General features: G+C 47.7%; 1 protein-coding gene across 8 annotated transcripts; it reads right to left on the reverse strand.

Annotated features, from left to right (window-relative positions):
* Positions 1-1723: 1723 nt before the first annotated feature.
* LOC136048323 (charged multivesicular body protein 3) lies at positions 1724-19355 on the reverse strand. Of its 8 annotated transcripts, XM_065735950.1 has the most exons (7): positions 19085-19349; positions 17176-17315; positions 4039-4099; positions 3335-3514; positions 2641-2762; positions 2118-2232; positions 1724-1913 (listed from the first exon to the last, which is right to left on the reverse strand). In XM_065735950.1, exons 1-7 carry the CDS (start codon positions 19308-19310, stop codon positions 1780-1782), a joined length of 978 nt encoding a protein of 325 aa, XP_065592022.1. In that variant the 5' UTR covers positions 19311-19349; the 3' UTR covers positions 1724-1779. The 8 variants fall into 8 exon arrangements, 6 of the variants coding, with proteins under 6 accessions (XP_065592022.1, XP_065592021.1, XP_065592018.1 ...); XM_065735949.1 differs by lacking the exons at positions 17176-17315; positions 19085-19349 and adding an exon at positions 4282-4362; XM_065735946.1 differs by lacking the exons at positions 1724-1913; positions 2118-2232; positions 2641-2762; positions 3335-3514; positions 4039-4099 and adding exons at positions 5023-6086; positions 6378-6788; positions 8264-8379 and having other exon boundaries at positions 19085-19355.
* Between the last annotated feature and the right edge of the window lie 316 nt (positions 19356-19671).

A 19671-nucleotide genomic window follows, 5' to 3' on the forward strand; every position in this document is an offset into this window, starting at 1 on the left:
AACTGTGTATCATGTTGTTCATAGAGGTGGCTTGTTGTGTTTTTTTGAAGTATCTGATGTACTTAATTCAGTGATCTGTGTGGAGCCATTTGGTGGCCACGCTAATGAGTTCTGCAGCTTGTCTTAGAAAGCACATTGCTCTGAAATTACTTGGAGACCAAAACCATCTTAAACTGTAAAAAAAAAAAAAAGCAGAGGAGAAATGCTTCTGTCACCCAACAAACAAGATAAGCTGAAATAAAATCAACTATTCCTCAGTGCCCCTTTCAGCACTGAAACACGCAGGACAGCTGTTGGGCTGAGCCAGGCATGAGGGGAGCTTTGGCATCTGGAAGAACAACTCCTTGCTTTGTGTGCAGGACGTGAGGCAGCTGTGAGTCAGTGCAGCACTGTGACATTGCTGGGCTGCACAGAGCTGTTCCCATTCACTTAGCTCCTTTGCTTCCTTGCAGTCTGCTGAACAACTGTGTGTGTTCAGTGAGAACTTCCCCCCCCTCTTTACTTGCTGTGGTCTCCAGGTGGCAGAAAATAGATGAGCCATCTAAGAACCACTCCTTGTGGCTCTGCAAGGAAAAACAAATATCCATTTGGCCCTTTTTTGAACCAGTGAAGAACCCTTCAAGACGAGGCTGCATTTCAGACAAATGCTCATTCTTGCTATTGCAAGTTTCAAGTAAAAGCAATAAGGCAGCTTAATTGCTCTCCTTGGATCTGGTTGGAGGATGTGTGGGAGCTGGCATGCTAAGGGGAGTGCAGTGAGTCACACTGCTGTTACACAACCTGCTTTTACCCTAGCTTTCAACTACTGCAACTCAGTGAATTTCCATCTGTTTTTCCTTTCCAAGTTGTAAAGACTCTAAGAAACAACAACTCCCGTTACTCAGCTCTTGGCTTTGCAACAGAAAGGGAGCACTTGAGTTTTGTTCCCATAAGCATTAGGACTGCTGTGGGCTGTGCCTGTTTGCCTCCCTCCAGCATGAAAATGAACAATGCTTGGCTCCTCCTCGCTTCAAGGGCTGAGACTGGAAGCTGCTGGACAGCACTTACCTGAGTAGTCACAGTCTTACTGAAGTAAACTAAGTCACTCTCAGAGTTTTGCCTGAAATCTTCCTTGGGGAGGAGATGCATCTTGTGCTGTGGACTCAAACCCCAACAATGCATCACTAAAACAACAGCTGACTTCTCACAAATGGTGACACAGCAGGACCTGGGGTGGGTACAATGCTGTGCAGACAGCTGCAGCGACCTCACCTTTCAGCATTAAGATACCAAGTACAGAACGGTGCTCTGACCATTTATCAGCACTCCTCCTTCCTCATAAACCCAAAAGGGAGATGGTAAAGGCAGAGACTGCTTGTGAAAACTGAAGAGTTGCAAATGTGCTGTGTCTGTGCAGAGGTTTAAGAACAGCTTTAATAAAACATGGAGTGAGTCAGAAAAACATGGACCATCCACACCCCCCCCAAGGTTTTTGGTAGCTGATTAAGCCAAAGTGCTGTTTAGCTTCAAGAAGCATCTTTCCCTAAGAACATACTTCAAGGCTTGGTATCTAAAAACATAACATTACATGACCATAATCTCCCAGCTGAGACAGGCTCAATGAAAAGGGGAAAATAAATCTCTTGAGACTGCAGTCCCCAAGAAGAAGTGTATATTACAGTAGTTTCTTGGAGAGTACAGGACTCAGGCAGAAAAAAACCAACATATATTACATAAAATATTGAAGACAGAAGATCCCACTGCAGAAAGAAAGGCAAACTGTACACATTCCCTTCCTCCTCAGCTCCGCAGGGTGGCTAATCGTGACTGCATTGCTTCAATGTCTTCCTCCTCATCAGCAGCAGCCGCCGCTCCCATGGGCTCTGGCTCCGGAAGAGCATCTGTGACTTTACTTGGTGCTTTACCCAAGGCCCCTGTGAACAACACAGAAAGAGCCCTCTGTGGGTACTAGTGCTTAAATAATTCTGCCAGCCAATGTTAGTTAACACACAGCTGTCTGACCTTACAGGTGGCTGAATGACCACACATCAGAATGAATGAGGGTTTAAGTTGTAGTGCTTCGTTAATTAACAGAGCTGGAACAAAGCTCCGTGCTCCCCAAACCCACAAAGACTCACCAGCTGTAATTTCAAAGAGAATCTTGTCAATTTCCATCTCTGCTTCCTCCTCCATTTCCTCCTCATCCTCCATGCTTTCCAAGGTGTCCTCGAGCATCTCCTCTATGATACCGGCCTAGCAGGAACAACAAGACAGCAGGTGATGCCTTTGGGAACAGGACAGCAGTCAGTTTTCACTCTGAGTATCAGTCTGTGCTCATCCAGCCCATCCAACCACCGCTCAAGCTTTTCCAAGTAAGACTGCCTGCTTGCATGAGGGTTGGCCAACATATCCACCCATATTCTGAGCCTGTACCTGTACAGCTGGTGCACAGGAAAAGCAGTAGGAAACAAGGATTAAAGCTGCATGTTCTCACATTCACACCCTGCAGCTGTTACTCATTTCTGTTGTAGGCTGAAACATCAATAACCCTGGTTAATGCAAGCTTACACTCACAGCCATACTTCACATACTTCAGAAGTTGCACAGTGCTTCGGCTCACTGGAAGCCACCCCCTCACCTGACTGGCGTTACGGATCTCACCTTCATCATCTCTTTGGACAATTCTCTCATGGTCGCCTGGATTTCAGGGATTTTCACTAAGCTTTGCATAGCTTTCATGACTTCTGTGCTCTTCTGCAACGAACCTGCTACTCTGAGGACAGCTGTGAAGGAGAGGCATTGAATAACGTGAACGATCCCCCACGTCACCAAGAAGAAGGAAATTCCATCCTCCCTTACATGGATTTAGGCAACCTGATTTTAAGAGACATGTACAGCCTGCAGTATAAACTCCAGACTGAATCAAGGTTCCTTCTCGCTGCTTGGTCAGAATGTCAAAACATCTGTAGTACGATGAAGACACTGGCAGCAGGAACAGGAGGCTGCTGTGCATTTTTCCTTTCAAAGGAAATCCCAATCTGCAGGAATAGCTCTGGCCTTTCTGCTGGATGAGGCATATGGGGAGTCACAGTGTGCTGGTAAATGCACTGTTGTGCAAGCGTGGCTGCCTACAGGGAGGAGTGCCCAGGATGTGGAGGCTCAGAACTGCAGCAGCCGCGTACCTGTGGGCCACATACAGGAGGAATTTCCCCAGCTCCTGCCCCCCCCCCCAGCATCAGCTCCCATTAACAAGAGCAGTTTGCTGCCAAATTCCATCTCTCCCAACTCATCCTATAGCTGACCTGCTGGAGCTCATTGCTCAACTCTAGGGAGTCATTGCACCGGGGTTTCTTACCGAGCTGGTTCTTCATCCCCATGAGGACGGAGTTCATGTGAGCTTTGGAGGCATAGAGTTTGCTTACAGCCTTCCTAGAGCGGATGAGTTCCTTGGCCAGGATCACACACACATCCTTCTGCCCCTTTTTGGCAGCATCCTTTATCGACCGTTTCACCTTTTCCTCTTCTCTCTGAATATCTGGAGTACAGAAAAAGAAGCACGGTCAATAGTTACAGGCTGCTGTGGAGTTGGAAGAAAAGAAAACAGTCATTTCCTGGAGGCAGTGACCTCAGAAGACATCGTACAGATGGGAACAAAGGTGCACGAGCACCTCCCTCCAGCACCTCGTGCAAATGTACCGGTGGGAGAGAGCAGGGCCTGCCCACTTGCTCCGTGTGCCTCATAGCCTGGTGCTGGCAGAACATTTACGGGTAATCCCGAGGGCAGGCTGAAAGACAAGAAGGGGAAAACGGAATCCGGCCCCAGAGCTGCGAGAAGGCGAACCGAAAAGCAAGACAAGCAGAAAGCAGCACAGGGTAACAACAGCAGTTCGTCTGCTTTACAGGACGACCCCAAAAGCGTCTGAACACGAAAGCAAAGCACCCACTGAGGGAAGGAGGGGTTTCCTCTGCCGCAGGACCGCGTCCCTCCCCCAGTGCGGACGGGACAACGAACCCCGCGTCATCCACTCGAGACCCGAAGCGAGAGCCAGGAGCACAAACCTCTGATCTGCCTGTCGATAACCCTCATCTCCTTCCTTATCTTCAGGGACCATTCGTTGACCTCAACAAAGAGAGACAGCGCGAGCGTTACCGCAGCTCAGCCGTCCGCGCAACGGAAGCGCGGCGCGGCGCGGCGGGGACGGGACGGGAAGCGCTCGGGGAGCGGCCGCCGCCCGCGAGCTCTCCCCCGCCGAGGAGCCGGGCTCGGCGCCGGACCCCCACCCGCTCCCGCCGTGCCCTCACCAGCTCCTTGGGCGGCTTCTCGGGGGTCTTCCCGAACAGCCCCATAGCGGCCGCCCCGCCCGCTGATGGGGCCTCGCGGCGCAGCGCCCTCTGCGCATGCGCTGCCGGCCACCGCCCGGCGCCGCTGCGCATGCGCACGCCTCCGCCCTAAGCGTCTCCGTGCGGGCGGGGAGGAATCGCTTGGGCGCGCCCTTTCCCGCCCCCATCGCGGCACGGCTCCCCCCCACAGACACACAGCCACGTTTGGTGACTCTTCACCCGTCCCCTGCACGGACAAAGCAGTGTCGAGAGGCTTTGTGAGCACTAACACTAAGGGCACAGCCAGCTCCACAGCACAGAAACGGACTCCAGCACCCCGAGGAGATGATGTATTAGTCACAAAAGCTGTGTTACATTTTTATTGTCTTCACAGATAAATCAGACCAGCAAGACATCTGTAACTATACACACAAAATATTTATCAAAACAATTAACATTACAAATCTCCTTGTAAAATAATTTATTTCACGTATTTCTTTTTTAAACGGTACTGTCTTACAACGTACATCATTCAACAGAGATGTGCTGAACGGACTCGGAAAGAAGAAACACTTAAATTAAGCCATCGTCTCTGATTAGAATTTGGATCTCCCCCACATCGTAACTGTAAACGTTTGCTGGAATACGCTTCTGTTGGAGGTTTGTGCTTAGGAAAACAGCGTGGAGCTTCCAGATGTTGAAAAGGAAGAAGTTACTGTGAGAACGCATTCAGTCCGACGTACAAGGCAACCAAGGGATTCTGTCGTTAACGTTAGCATCGAGTGTATATTTTAGTTCACTGCACTAACATTGAAACTAAAACCTCAAACCACGTAATCTTGTAAGTGACTAACATTTAAAAGGCAAGCAGTAATATCCTGAAAGCTGACAAAAGGACACCGACACACAGCTAAGACGGGCTATCACTGGACAAAGGCTGTGGATGCGTGTATGGCTGCTTCTTCTTGTAGGAAGCCCACCTGCAGACGGGGCAGCAGTGCCGCCCGCCCGCCAGCCACATCACAATGCAATTCTGGTGGAACACGTGGCCGCAGGGCAGCCCCATGAGCAGGCAGCCCCTTTCGAAATGTTCTAGACACACGACGCATTCCGTACAGTGCAACATCTCAGGGGGCCACGCTGACCAATCTGGCTCCTCTGCGGTGCTGTACGACCCGTACGACCTCGCTTTCCGTTCACACTGCTCCTTGGGACAGCATTTAGTGGCACACGGAAAGGCGTCGGCATCGGCACGGCAGCGAGGCTCCCCTTCCCTGGGCCTCTGAAATGTATTTGGCTCATCGTCCTCCGAGATGTCTTTTTCACTGCTGAACACCTCTTTGTTCTCACTGTCAGAGTCACTTTCGCTGTCTTGAAGGGTTTCCAGCGTTTCCTCATCGGAATGGACGCCGAGGCATTTAAACCTCCACATTGGTAAGTTTTTTATATAGTCCGTTGGGATCAGAGGGTGAAGCCAGAGATCAGGGAAGGCCAGGCGCTCCAGGAACAGGTCCGGGTCTTCATCCCAGTCCGAGTCGAAAGGAAAGTGCTGAAAGGAAGCAATAGGATGAAACAAGTAGCTGGTGTACCAGTCCCACAGGCTCGAGAGCCACTCCAGGTTATTAGCGTTTACTTCATCGTTGTTGTTATTGCGTCTTCTCTTTTTCTCAAAGTAATCAATCAGTAAACCATGACCAAGGTACGTGCTGAGGAAGAGCGCTGGGTGTGAAGAGTAGAACATCCAGTCGGCTCTGACCCAAGAAGCCAACGTCGTCGTGTTGGAGTACCTGAAGAGTTTTAAACTGTACTCATAAAAGCTGTCTAAGTAAGGTAGCTGCAAAAAACCCAACACGGGCAGCCAGGAAATAATTAGTAGCGAATTATACGTCCCTAAAGTGCTTATAAGAACCACAAAACGCTTTATAGTGGCGCCCTGCGTGATGAACAGGTCCATCCAAGCCATCAGATTAACCAACACCAAGCTTAAAACAAATAAATCGTTCACTTCCGGTTGTAATGAGCGCAAAAAGGAATCCATGGCACGCAGTGATATGAACTCACCAGCGTTACTTCCATACCTGTAAATCCCTTCAGGAGTCCTAAGTATGTAGGACGGTGTCTTGGAGATACCGATTTCCTCCATGTAACTTTTATTGTCCCAGTTCTCCACATTGACAAAAATAAACTCTACCCTCCCGGTAAACTTTACACTTAGCGCAGAGAAGAAGGCTGGGGGCTGGTCCAGGCTGGCAAACAGGTATATTTTCACACGGTACTGGTCGCTTTTGTTCCACTCTTCTCTCAAATGCTCAGAGTTGTAGATGGTTTTGATCCGAGAAGCAGCGTGGGCCGTGATCCATTTGAAAATGTGCTCCACTTCAATCTTGCGCCCGCTGTATTCTTTAAGCATTACTTTTCCCTTGGAGGTGCTGGTTTGTGGAACTGACATAATGAGGGTGGATTTCAGCCAGCCCCTCCTCCTGCAGTATCTGCAAAGAAAACGGCAAGTTACACTGTGGAGCTGCACACTCCTGCAGCTGCAGTCCTTACGTTTCTTTAATGAGCCCCAAAATCAGACACGGTGAGCACCTGGGAGTTCTTACGGACAACAGCATGAAATACAGGCACCCAACAGCCTCTGACAGAGAGCACTTATTCCTACAACACTTCTGTTACCTTTTTTTTGCTCTTCACCATGGTGCTTTGCTAGTAGAAGCTATTCCTCATGGCACTCTGGCCAAAAAAATAACCCTTACAATGCAAATCAATGTCCTGCAGCTTTCAGATAACTTTTTCCAGTGCTTCCTTCCAACCTCATTTTGCCACTCAGCAGCGGGGTGAACTTAACAAGACTCTGGCATGTTCACAGCTGCTTTAACGATGTGGGAAGGGGATCCTTCTTCACAAGATCACAGAAATGCAGGGGTTGGAAGGGACCTCCAGATATCACCAAGTCCAACCCCCTGCCAAAGCAGCTCCCAGCCCAGGTTGCACAGGTAGGCGTCCAGGTGGGTCTGGAATGTCTCTGGAGAAGGAGACCCCACCACCTCTGTGTGCAGCTGTGCCACTGCTCCGTGTTCCTGGGGCCATTTAGGCAGGCAGGCTGACAGGTGTGGGGAGAGCTCCCCACAAAACCAGCGGGGGCTGAGATGGGATGAACTCAGGAGGATTCTATGATTCCGCGATACGATTGAGACTAGTTAGGAGCTGTGCAAATTGAAATGTACCCAAAGTTTTTAGATGTAAACATTCAGGATTTGAGATACGTTTTGATGCGTGCACACTCTCCAGACCAAAATTCTAGACAAGTTTTCCTGTCATGTGAAGCAAACTTCCAGCAAAATGCTATAAAACAACTGCGTTTTCAGCAGTGCAGGATTATTAACAGCTTCTTTGACTCTGCTTTTCTTCCTCATTTGAAATCAGACATAAACAACAGAGAACCTTGCACAGCACGCTGTCTGCTGACAAAGGTGTGTTCACGTTTATACGTGGGCATGCACCTGTTTGCCATGGAACAGGAGGATGTCAGTAACCCTGAGAAGCAGGCACTGCTCTGAAGGTTCGTGCTCACCTGTGTTTCTCCTTTCCAGATGGCAACGGAGCAACTCTGCCACCCACAGCTCTCTTATGGGCTACATTCAGCTTCATTCTAAGCAAGCACAGCTCCTGTCCCTGCATGCCTTAAGGCCAGATTCTTCTATTCATTCTCTACCACTGCTGTATGATGCTCTACACAGTCTAACTGTGTTTTTCCCCTCGATGCTTTAGGAAGCTGCAGACCTGTGTTTATGACTCTGATAAATAATGCAGCAGAGAATTATGAAGCGACTTCAGCAGAGATAGAGACACAAATAAAAGCACCTTCTATCACAGCTACTTTTACGACACAGGAAGCACTGCTCAGGAACACAGCTCAGCCTTAAGATATTCTGGGGACTTAGATAATCCTTTGAGAATATACCTGGGGTCACTGGAACAGTTAAAAGTGCCAGTACGTATGCCGAATCTCGATACCTTCTTCACCATTTTCTCCCAGTGGACTTTACCCACCAGTGGACTTCTGTCGTTTGCTATGACCTATGGCCAAAAAAGATAATAATTCAGTACCACGGTAAGTTTGCTTTCCAAAATAAAAGCAAATGTCATGAAAATAGAGAGCTGGTCACTCTTGATATCATCTTTCCCTTCCCCTGGACCATACAGTAGAAACATAGATAATAAACTAAGTGTCTTTGGTGAGTGACGTTCTAGGACAGAAACACACTCTGCAGAGAGGCAAAAAAGTACACTGTCACTTTACGTTACAGCATGCCAAAGAAACACCATCTCAGTGCAGGTAAAATGCACACAGGTATAGTGTCTGTACCTGGTATCAGTTTAGTCTGCCATCCACCACCTCTGAGCAGTGGAAAGTAATGAAGAAACTCCCAGATAATGCCCAAAAACCTTCTGCCAGTGACTCACTCCATGAGGTTATGTGACTGTCCCACCAACCCCTGTGTCCCAGCTGCAATTTCATTGTGGTAATTCACTGCGATAGATCCTAAGGCCTAATCTGCTATAACCCATTATATCAAAGAAGTACTTCTGGTGAGCTACACATAAGCTTCTACAGGTGCAAATGACAAAGGATAAGGATCGAGTTATAACTGTAGAGAGAAGAGGATAAAAAGGAGAACATGGCTGCCTGCTGCTGGCAGGTAATGCTGAATGACATGCTCCATCATGCGTTATTCCATGAGCTGTCACAGTTTCTATTTTAGAAACACCTCCCATGCTTATGCAAGCTGACTGGCAACCACTTGAAACATGTTTTTAAATCAAGTTTTCAGCCTTCCATTTGTTAGGTATTTGTTTACCAACCATTAAACTTCTCCCAATTGTTTCTGGGCTTCATAACCTGAAATGTCAGCTCTCCTCCCTAAGTCAGGCTGTCAGTGTGACGAAGAGCTCTGTGTGTGCAGGCTGAGGCACTGGGCTGGAAAGCACGCCTGGCCTTTGAGACTCAAAAATGTATCTGCTTTGTGCCAAGCAGCATCTGCTGAGAAACTGAAAACAAACAGATTCACTGCACAGGATGTCCTGCAAAGAGACACAAAGCTAAACTGAAGCTACAGATCACCTGCCCAACACATTTAAATACAGGGAATCCTTCCAGGTGTTCTCAGAGCACCCGTGTCACACAGCGTGCCTGCTAAGTGTGACCTTCAGGCACACAAACAGCTGGGGAAACTGCTGTGTAACTGAGGCTTCTTCACATCACACACTGGGTATCTGCTACTTCCTCCTGAATACTTTAAGACCAAGAGACCTAAAGACAACTTCAGATGTTTGTACCAATATATCCCCAAAGCTACTACAGCACAGTAAAGGTACTTGGCATAGTTAAGGAGTCATTACACTTTACTAAGAAGCATTGAAATAAAATGCTGGAAAGTGTATTACTCTTTGGGCCAACCACTCACAGATCCTTTTGTCTGACACTACAGTACTCAATCCCAGTGTCCAGACACCGGGAGGTGTTGCAGACAGGTCTCCACATGTCTCACTGTGCCTTACTGTTTGTACTGGACAACTTTTACACTGCTCACTGCACAGCAGTTGGAATACACGGCCCACAGAGGTCCCTTCCAACTCCAAGGATTCTATGATTGTGTGATTCCTGTCCTATCAAGAAGCCCGTGCTCGAGGAGAAAGTTACTTTGGAAGACAAGGTTAGAATTGGCAAGTTTGGTTCTGTAATCAGATAGAGAGAACTTTACTATGGCTGTGCACACTTTGCAAAATGCTTTGGGCTCATGCTGGCTTTTTATGTCACTGTTACCAAAAAAACAACACAACGAAACATGACTGTGTTGTAGCTCTTCCCTGCAGACAACACCCACTAACAGCACTGGCACTTCACCACAATGGGGCACTTTGGAAAGCAATCATGGGATCCTAAAGGTTGGAAAAACCCTGAAAGATCACTGAGTACAACTTTGAGAGATCGAAGCTACCTGAATGTTGCATTATAAGCAAGGGGGAAAGTTGTCTACAGAAATGAACCTAGTGCTCTGGCTCTGTTGTGAGATGAAGAAGAGATGGCTGGGGGTGGGTTAGCATGTTTATGGCACCTGCAGATGGAAACAAAACTCAAATAACATAATGCTCTTCAAATCAGACTGAGCAGGACTGTAATACAATGAGCACACAAAATTCCAGACCCACCTGCAAATATTTCTTATAAAACCACCATCATGGTGATCTGTGCTCTGACAGGAGAGACAGAGACTGCTTCTAAGAGCTAATGAAAAAATCATCCCACTACTTTGATCTCAACAGGCTGCAGAGCACATTTTAAAGGCAAAGAGATGACTGAATTTCCCATCCCCTTCAGCATGGAAGCACACAAAGAGTTGCTCAGGTTGGGATTACTGACGTCGTATCCTTCCTGCTTAAATCTGAGAGTTCAGAAATCAATCCTCTCCTGGGGAAAACAAACTGGGTTTCGAGGCAAAGCAAAGACTGTCATCTTTTCACACCTTAGTAGAGCATCAGTTCTGTGCTGCATGGAAAGCTTGCAGGTGAAATGGAATCAGAAAGTAAATCAGAAATCGTCTGAGGCAAAAAATTATCTAAATGCCAGAAAAGTATCAACAGAGTTTGTAATGGATTTCTCTCAGAGATCAGTTTGGTATATGCTCCTGTTACTGTCGCTCCTGCAGAAAGCTGGAGTCTCCCGAAGCCATTCATCGCTGACACAGCCCAGGAGCACGTCCACGGACACAAGGGGATTGCAATGCCATACAGGAAGAGCTGCACAAACCTCATAAAGCAGAGTGTCAGAAACGAAATTGAAATCAATAGCAAACAGGACACTCGGAGTTCATCAGGTAGGAAGCACAGCGGGAAGCGAAGCGTGGCTCTGTCAGCTGTATGGCACCAGTATTAACTGGCTGTGAGATAAGCAAGTGCTAGGAAATATCAGACCTGGCAAAAAAAAAACAACCAACTGTTTGATTGATTCCACACACTGGGAGTAGCAGGGTAGGCATCTGGAGTCATGGAACTGAAGGGCAGTGTCAGTTCAAGCACAATAAGAACAAATTAGCCATGAATACCCTTAGGCCTCAAGTTGAGGCACAGTTCCAAGAGGAGTGGAACAGACAACAGGAGTACTACACACAGACACCTATATTAAAGGGGGAGCAAGGTATTCCATAAACACAGCCCAGCAGAGTGAACTCACTAAACAAGAAGGTCCCTCTTGGCCATATGTTCCATCTCAAACTGGAGAAATCCAGACAAGGCTCGTAGGAATAAAACCAGGTATCATTTATGAGATCAACTAGCACTGCTGGGAAGCATCTATGACATTTACAGGAACACAAGCCCTTCAAGCTTTTCTTGTTATTAGCTGTGTTCACGTTCTGCAAAATATCACCCGTCAAGAGTGACAAATAATACAAAGAAGATAATCCTATTAATCCATTAATCATCTTAATGGGCTAAGAGAATCCAATGGGATCAAAGCTGCCCTGCCATCTGACAACCCTACAGCACGGAACAGATCTGCTACCCACTGTACACCCATCTCAGGCCACAGTGTCGGATCTGAACTACTGTTTTTCCTCTTCATATCAATATCAGTTTGCATGAGAGGATCAACTCGTGTGGAAGAAGAAACTGGAGAGAAGGTTTGGCCCTCACTGGACTCAATCATCACAACAGGCCTCTCTAACAAGAACTGGTCTCAGTGAGTTTGGAAGCTCACCCACCACGGAGACTGTTCAAACATCACAGGGCACGAGAAGCAAAGTCAGCCATTGAAAAACGAAGAACAAATAACGCATTGTGGTGCTTCGGCTCTCATTGTTTAACCAATTATAGCTCCTTCAGTTATTTTCACTTCCTTCTCTGGTAGTTAAACAGAAAAGAAACGTACTACCACCTGATGTGTAAAAACCATCACGAGACAGAGCTTACTTGAAGCAAACCACGTACCTCAGGATACAAACCCTGGACAGGCAGCTCTGCGAGGAGGGCATTGTAAAAATCACTCCTTAAAACTAGCTATTACCCATTCCACTGGCCTCAGAAACCTGAGGTAACCTCAGCAGCACTACAGAGAAAAACACCCTGACAGATTATTTACTTTGCTGCTCAACAACCCTTGTGCTTCGCTGGTTTGATTAAGAGCCCTTCTACTTGTGTTTGTTACATTGCACCAGGGATGGGAACACTGAAAAAAAAAAAAAGAGGGAACAAAACCGAAGATCAGAACTGAGATTGCCACCACACAGCAGAAGCTCGGGGCGAAGCGATGCACATGTGTTAGTTACATTCATTTGTTGGTTTTTTTTTTTTTTTGTGATGGAAAAATATTCGTGTTGGCAGCATCTCTGAGCCATTATGGGATATGAGCACGCGCCATTAGAGGGGGAGAAAACTATCCAAATGAAAGCACCGAGGGAAGCTCCAAACGTTATCCCAGCTGGCATGTAGCCAAGGTACCAGGTGTCAGGCACACCTGCTCATACCAAGCACACGATGTTCTGAATACACACAAATAGTCAAAACTCGGTTTTACAGCCTGGCCACAAAGACGGCTCCAAGTACCCATCAAGACTGGGCACTGGGGAGCTGTAACACAGATTAAATCGTAAGGAAGAACAAAACCTGGGAACCTGCTGCACACAAACACGTACAGGCAGCCCTCCCAGGAGCAGTCAGCCCTCACCCAGCCTCAGCAAGGCAATCTCTGCACAGACAGCCGAGCTGGAAAGACCTGTGTGATTTTGCCAACAGCAAAAATAAAACCCATTCCTAACTTATTTAAGGAACCAGTAAGGTCATACGTGTGTGAGAGCTGTCAGTACGGTTCAGCAGTTTCTAGCCTGACACATCCAGCCTCACGGAGGTCTGGGATCTGCATCCATGCACCTGCAGTGGGTAAATGAGCAAAGGAAGCCTCACAGCTCTGCACTCAGCCCTTACACTCCGTGGAAGATCCTTTATCCAGCAAGATAGAAAGGCTGAAAAACTTCAGTCTATTAATTAAGCTTCCTGCGTGTTTTATACAGTTTTATTTTGTTAATTAACTGTCATGTTACTATCCTTCCACAGATAAAACAGCAGAGATACTGGGACAATTGACAGAAATATATCTAATTAAAACTGATCTGGTGTGTTATCTACTAGAAGCATGGGAGAATGCCTATCTATGCTGCTTAAGGTAACATCAATTGCTTCTACAAGCATGTCTGCACCTTTACTCACTCCAAGACACCTCACACACTGTTTATTATTCTGCACTGCGCTGATATAACCAAATTTCCACAGTCACTCTGTCCCAGGGACTCACAACTGGTTCAGGTTCCATCCCTATGGACTAAAGATATCTGATTTTATTTTATTTTTTTAAATCTGTCTTTTCTGAGAAAGAAACGATGAGAAATTTGGTTAAAATAGGCAAAGACAGAAGACTGCACTCATCATAGCACACAACAATTAACTACCTGGAAATCACACGGAGATTTTTAAGGAAGGCAAGCTGTTCTATCCACCAATCTCAACAGCTCAGCTGAGTCCCCTCCACATGCAGAGGAGGAAAATGAATGAGGTGCTGTAACAAATTAAGATATGCAGGCAACGTGACAACTATAACATTTCAGCTGATGGTATTCTACACCCTTGGCTGGATAAGAAGGCTCTCCAGAAGGATACTGGAAGCTCAAATGGGGTATCCTATGGCAAACGATCCTGAAGGGCTACTGGAAAAAACAGCACAAACACTGGACAACGCATTTTAAATGACCTAAGAGCTTACACCTAATTTCCTTGTAATGAGAACAAGCAGTCACCTGGCAAATTTGAAACGGCAAATAGGAAAATTACTCTGCATGCAAGGAAAAGCATATCAAAACAGAAGAAACAAGAGACACTGAACACGAAGCTCAGATGCAGAATGGTTGGTGGGTAAGTAGCGTTTGGACGTGGACACTACGGGACGTGGCTAAGCACTGCCCCGTGGTAGGACAGGCTGCTGGCTGGACTGGTGATCTTGAAGATCTCTTCCAACTGAGATGGTGCTATTATTTCACGCCCACAGTCACATCTTTTGCATCTCTCCCAGACATGCTGGCTGGTGGATATGTTTGTCCTGCTGCCTCAATGCCAAGAATAAAGCTCTCTTTGCTCTTTCTAACACCATGTCACAAAAGGACTTTTTCTAAACAAACAAACAAAAAAAAAGGCATAATTTTAGATTTTAACTTCATTCAAAGAGATTTTTTATCCTTTAGATCCTTTATTACATGTCTTTAAAAAGTCTTAATGACACTGTTGGATGTGATAGGCTTCTAGAGCTAACCAGAGAGTGTTAAGCCATAGCAGAGCCTGGAAAAGCAAGAATGTTGTGCTGTGTTGTGTTGCCCCTCTGCCAAACAGCACCAGCCTCTGCTCCAGGAACTACCACTCATCCTTCCTGCCAGCCAGAGAAATGCATAACAGCAGCTGGCAAGCAAGAAGAAAAACATAAAAGGAAAGGTGATGAGATCATGAGCTAATAAGAGAGAGAACATGCTGCTGTCTGAGGCTCTGTGGAGGGTCCACGCAGGAACACAGGACACTTGCTAACAAATAAATAAACCACTGCTGCACCACTGCATCTCAATTCTTTGCATGCAGATTTCCAGAAATTGAAACACAGCCACAAGGCATGTGGTTTCCTTGCATATGGTCTCTGACTTTTCTTCAAGAGATTCATCTCGCTGCCTCTAAATGATTAATTCACCTCTGAATGTATCAGACACATCAAGAAATAATCAGTTTCCCCCTTTTACTTTCACTCTCTGCAGACAGCACATTACCAGCTTGTGCTACCCCAGAAATCTCATTTACATGTACTAGAAAATTAAAATTGTCTTCTGGGTCTTCATCTTCTGACACATCACCATGAAGCCTCCAAAGCCAACTCAACCAACACGCACTGTGCTAGCTGAGCCAGAACCCCTCCTCTCTCTCTGCTGCTTTCCCAGAGCGCACATGGAACAGATTCAGGGTCAGCAAAGAAACTGGAGCTCCTTTCTGCTTCCCAGCCAGCAGCAACAACAGAGCAGGTATGCTCCCCCTTCCCTGTGCTCACTGAACCACTGCATAAAGCAGCCTGGCTCTCGCCCTGTCCCCTGCCTAAGCACTGAGCTGAGCAGCTCAGTTTGCACAGTATGCCTAATGGTAAAGGACAACAGGTAACGGAGAGCATCCAGGAGGTAGAACTGGAAGGTGATGACAAAGAGGTGTGGGGCAAGAGGCACGTGAAAAGAGCATGGAAAAACCTGTGAAGGGACAGAAAGATTCCAACGCAGGAGCAAAGTAACTGTGGTGAGGGAAACAAATGAAAACACAGCGATGAGAACTTGAAGGAAGGCAAAAATGAAAAAAAGAAATTTGATATCTTGAGTGGTTTTCATTGTGGAGAAAGAGACCAACAGCATTCAGCAAGTAAATTATTCAGTAAATTCCAATCAGTTTTCTTTCCACAGCTATTGTGACCAACTGAATAGCTGTTCAAATATTTCCAAGACGATGACAACATTCATCACATCTGACATATCAAAACACAGCCTGACTGACTGGCTATTATGAAGCTAGCTGAAAAGATACTACCATTAAAATTCGGCAAACAACTGACAACAGAGAACTGCCACATTTTACTCTTCTGAACTGTATTCTGTGAGGGCAGTTTTTTCACACCATACTCATGTATGAATTTGTCATCTAGCTGAGAGACAGTAAGCACAGCTCCGCCCAACAGCCCTCCCTCTGCTTGGAGGAACCCCTTCTGAATTATTTAAACCTGAAATTTGGACTCAGTGATGGTTTCCAAAATGCCAGTGCTGTTTTGACTACAAAGGTAATCCGTCAGCTCGCTGCCTATTTTAGATGTGCTGATAGTGTAGCTCTAGTAACAGAAAGCCACTAAACCCTGATAATCTAGTTAAATAGAAAACATGAAGGGAGGAGACCAGACAAACTGTTTAATGCAGGAAGGAGAGCTGCCAACAAAACAATGAAGTAAGAAGTAGAGGAAAAGTCTGATTGCCCAACGTGGCTGGCAGCAGGGAACTTTGGCCTAAAAAGGTCTCTTATCAACAGAGAAGTTGACTAAGAGAAGTATTTTTTCTCATTTTTAATCTAGATGAACTTATCTTACTCTCTCAGGAGTGATGGTATATTGTTCCAGAGCTCCATCTGCAGAGCCTGAATGTTTTCCCATTCTCATGCAACCCTGAGGATGCACGCTGTAAATCAGCAGGCCCACAAGGTTTGGGGAAAGGCAAACTTTAGGCAAACAGGCTGCTGGCCTGGGAAGTAGCACGTCCCTCATGTGAGAAGAGGTAAGAGAGACTGTTAAAGTGCTCTGAGCCCCTTAGATAAAGAGACACTTAAACCAACTGGGACTGAGCATGTAATAAAAGAAGAGCAAGACCAGAGGCACTGCTCCTGTGCCAGCTGGGAGCACATATACCTAATGCACTACTTCACACAGTACACAAACTTGCACGGTACCAGGGCCAAAAACTTGCACAGTCTGTGTGCTATAGCGTGTGCTACTCTGCCTGTCTGCTGGCTGCAAATATCTGTTGTCAAAAAGCAATCCACTGCCTAACAGGTTTTCTTCTGCCTCTCTGTACAAGAAATCTGTCAGTTCCAGTCTTGCTTGGTTTTAAAACACGTTTGCTCCTTGTGATCTCCCTAATGTGGTTTATCTCTGCCACCATCTCCCTGTTGCACACTTTTCCTACTAGTTAACTGCCCTCACAGATTCCTCCTTCAGAACTTAACACAAAATGTGATCAATATATAAAAGACACGATCAAATATCCATACCTGTACCAGCCAGATCCCATCTTTTGTGTCTTCCACAAGCTCGTAGAAATGCATTTCACCACTAAAGTTTGTACTTGAAACTGACTCAGAGGCCTCTTCCTCCTTGAGGGCGGAATAAAGTTCTCCTTCCATAAGGTCACCTGCAAAAAGAAACAATTGGAGAAACTCATCTGAAACGTCACTCAGATTACCTCACAGCAGCACGTTCTGTCAGTAATGGAGATCTATTCCAGAAAGCAGCAGTTTCACGAGACAGGTTTCAAATGGGTGCTCAAAACCCTTATCAGCAGGAAGGCAACAGAGACAAAGCTATTTTCGTTCCATCCACAGTGACTCGACTGTGAACAATGTGACAGCACTTCTGATTACACAGACGAACCACATAGGAGAGTAAATGAAAATCTCCTGAGCCTCTCTATCTGAAAATAACAGCGTCCCTGTGGCAGGCAGCAATTTTAATTCACACATCCTGGCTTGCATTTCACAGGATAGTAATTCTGCAGCAAACGAATCCTTAGCACTGATAATTCAAGCAGCGTTTCCCTCGGTCATTTTGTACCCAAGAAACGCGTTGCCTGTCCCACTGGAAGCACAAATCCGACACAGAACAATTCAGCAGTTGGGTTCTGTTTGCAAATCAGTCCCTGTCAGCTCCATCCTAGCAACCTAAGGGGCTCACGGTGAAATCCTGCCATGTTTCCTCCATAACCTCATTTCCTTCCCATGTTTTGTTTCGCTGTCATTACGCACACACTTTATGACAGCTGGCATTTTTGCAACTAACTTGTACTGGACTTGCAGAAACTAAGTCCTGCCCAGTGAGGCCGTTTCCTACAAAACGAAGGGGGGAAAGAAGTGCTGCGTTACAGTGGAAGCACAGAGAGCTTTCAAAGAGTATTCACGGAATTCAAACTTAAATATTAGAGGAATATTCTGCAAAGCCTATTGGCGCCGGAGTTGTTTCCATGACATTTTAAGAAGTCAGTTAATACAGTGTGTTTGGCGTTAAACACTTCCCTGCAGCATTTGCAGCCCAAACATAATGACATCATGAAAGTACGTGACAGCCAAGGAGCGAAAGTGATTGGAAACAAAACCGAAATTGCCTCCTGGTGCAGCAGCAAAGTGAATAAACAACACAAATAAACAACGAGCAATACGAGCAAATTAGATTTAGACGTCCAGCTTTAACATCGATTATTAAAGCGAGTTGGGATCTCATGGCTGCGACCCTCCCTGCGTTCACCCAAACCCTGCTCTTTTCAGTCCGGATTCCTGAGTCCCCTTTCCTGAGCACGGGGATTTCTCCCTCCCTAACGGCGGCCCTTTGCCCTGCGATTTACAAGCGACAACGTCCCGCTTTCTGCTGCCACTGCGCTGATTACATCAGCCCCATCTCGAAGCGTTCCCCTTCGGGCCACTTTCCACGCAGCCCCGCAGCTCTGCCCGCCCTCAGCGATGCAGCCCCCATCCCTTTCCCGTCTGTCCCAACTTCTGCAGCACTGCCCCGCTCCTCACCTCCCGCAGCGCTGCTCCCCTCCATCCCCATCCCAACGGGAACACGCGAACGGCGGGGGCACAACCCGGCCCAGCCGCACGCAGCATCCCACCGGCCCGCGCCTATCTGCATTCTTTCGTGGTTTGTTTTTTTGCTTTTATGTATTTCACAGCAGCCGGGCAAAGGGAGCTCCGACGGAGAAATAACCCTTTCCCCGAAGGGAAAGCGTTTCTCCTCCCGCAGCCCCATGTCGGCACTCGGGGCGGGCAGGGCTCACGCCGGGCGCGCTGACGCAGCGCGGAGCGCCGCGAACCGTCCGTCCGCTGCCCGGGGCTCCCGCAGCGATGCCCTTGGCCCGGAGCCGCCGCCTTAGGCCCGAGGGGAGGGCCGGGAGGAGGGAAGCGGCCCTACCTGACTTCTCCACCAGCTCCCGGACATCCTTCTTCTCGGGCAGCCCCGAGTGGCCCAGCCCGCGGCACTCCAGGATGGTGCGCAGCTTCCTGAAGCTCAACGCCACCGGGTCCACGAGCTGCGTGGCGAAGAAGCCGGTCTCGTACCACACCACGGCCTCGAACACCCTGGCCAGGACGAAGAGCACCAGGAAATACAGCAGCAAGAAGCACAGCTTCAGCCACATCTTTCCCGGCGGGCTGAAGGGACGGCCTGCAGGAAACCGGGCACGGAGGGGGGGGACGGGGGGCTCGGGGGGTCTGTCAGCGCGGCGGGGCTGCGCGCCCCCCGCCTCCCTCCCGCCGCTGTCCCCGCCCCGGCGGAGCCGCGGCCGCCGGCGGAGACATAACAAGTGACGTGTGCGGGCGGGCGGGGACCGGCGGAGAGCTGCTCGGCCTCCGCTCCGCCCGCTGCTCGCGGTGCTGGAGGTTCCCCCCTGTGCGGCTCCGGATTAAGGAGAGCGGTTGTGGGGGAAACGAAGGAGGTTGCGCTTGCCCCAGGCGGCGGCTTCGGGAGGGATTGCTGTTGTTGATGGAAAATACAGTACA

Source organism: Cyrtonyx montezumae, unplaced genomic scaffold, assembly GCF_038088225.1.
Source record: "Cyrtonyx montezumae isolate F1298 unplaced genomic scaffold, pur_monq_1.0 scaffold_2, whole genome shotgun sequence".
In the NCBI taxonomy this organism is placed as follows: Eukaryota; Metazoa; Chordata; class Aves; order Galliformes; family Odontophoridae; genus Cyrtonyx; species Cyrtonyx montezumae.

Coding starts and splice junctions, on each gene's coding strand:
- LOC136048323 (XM_065735945.1), bottom strand. CDS start 19,310: ATGTGGCTGAAGCTGTGCTTCTTGCTGCTGTATTTCCTGGTGCTCTTC. Junction 17,316..19,084: donor GGAGCTGGTGGAGAAGTCAG/GTAGGGCCGCTT, acceptor TTCTTTTTGCAG/GTGACCTTATGGAAGGAGAA. Junction 8,380..17,175: donor ATGGGATCTGGCTGGTACAG/GTATGGATATTT, acceptor TTTTGGCCATAG/GTCATAGCAAACGACAGAAG.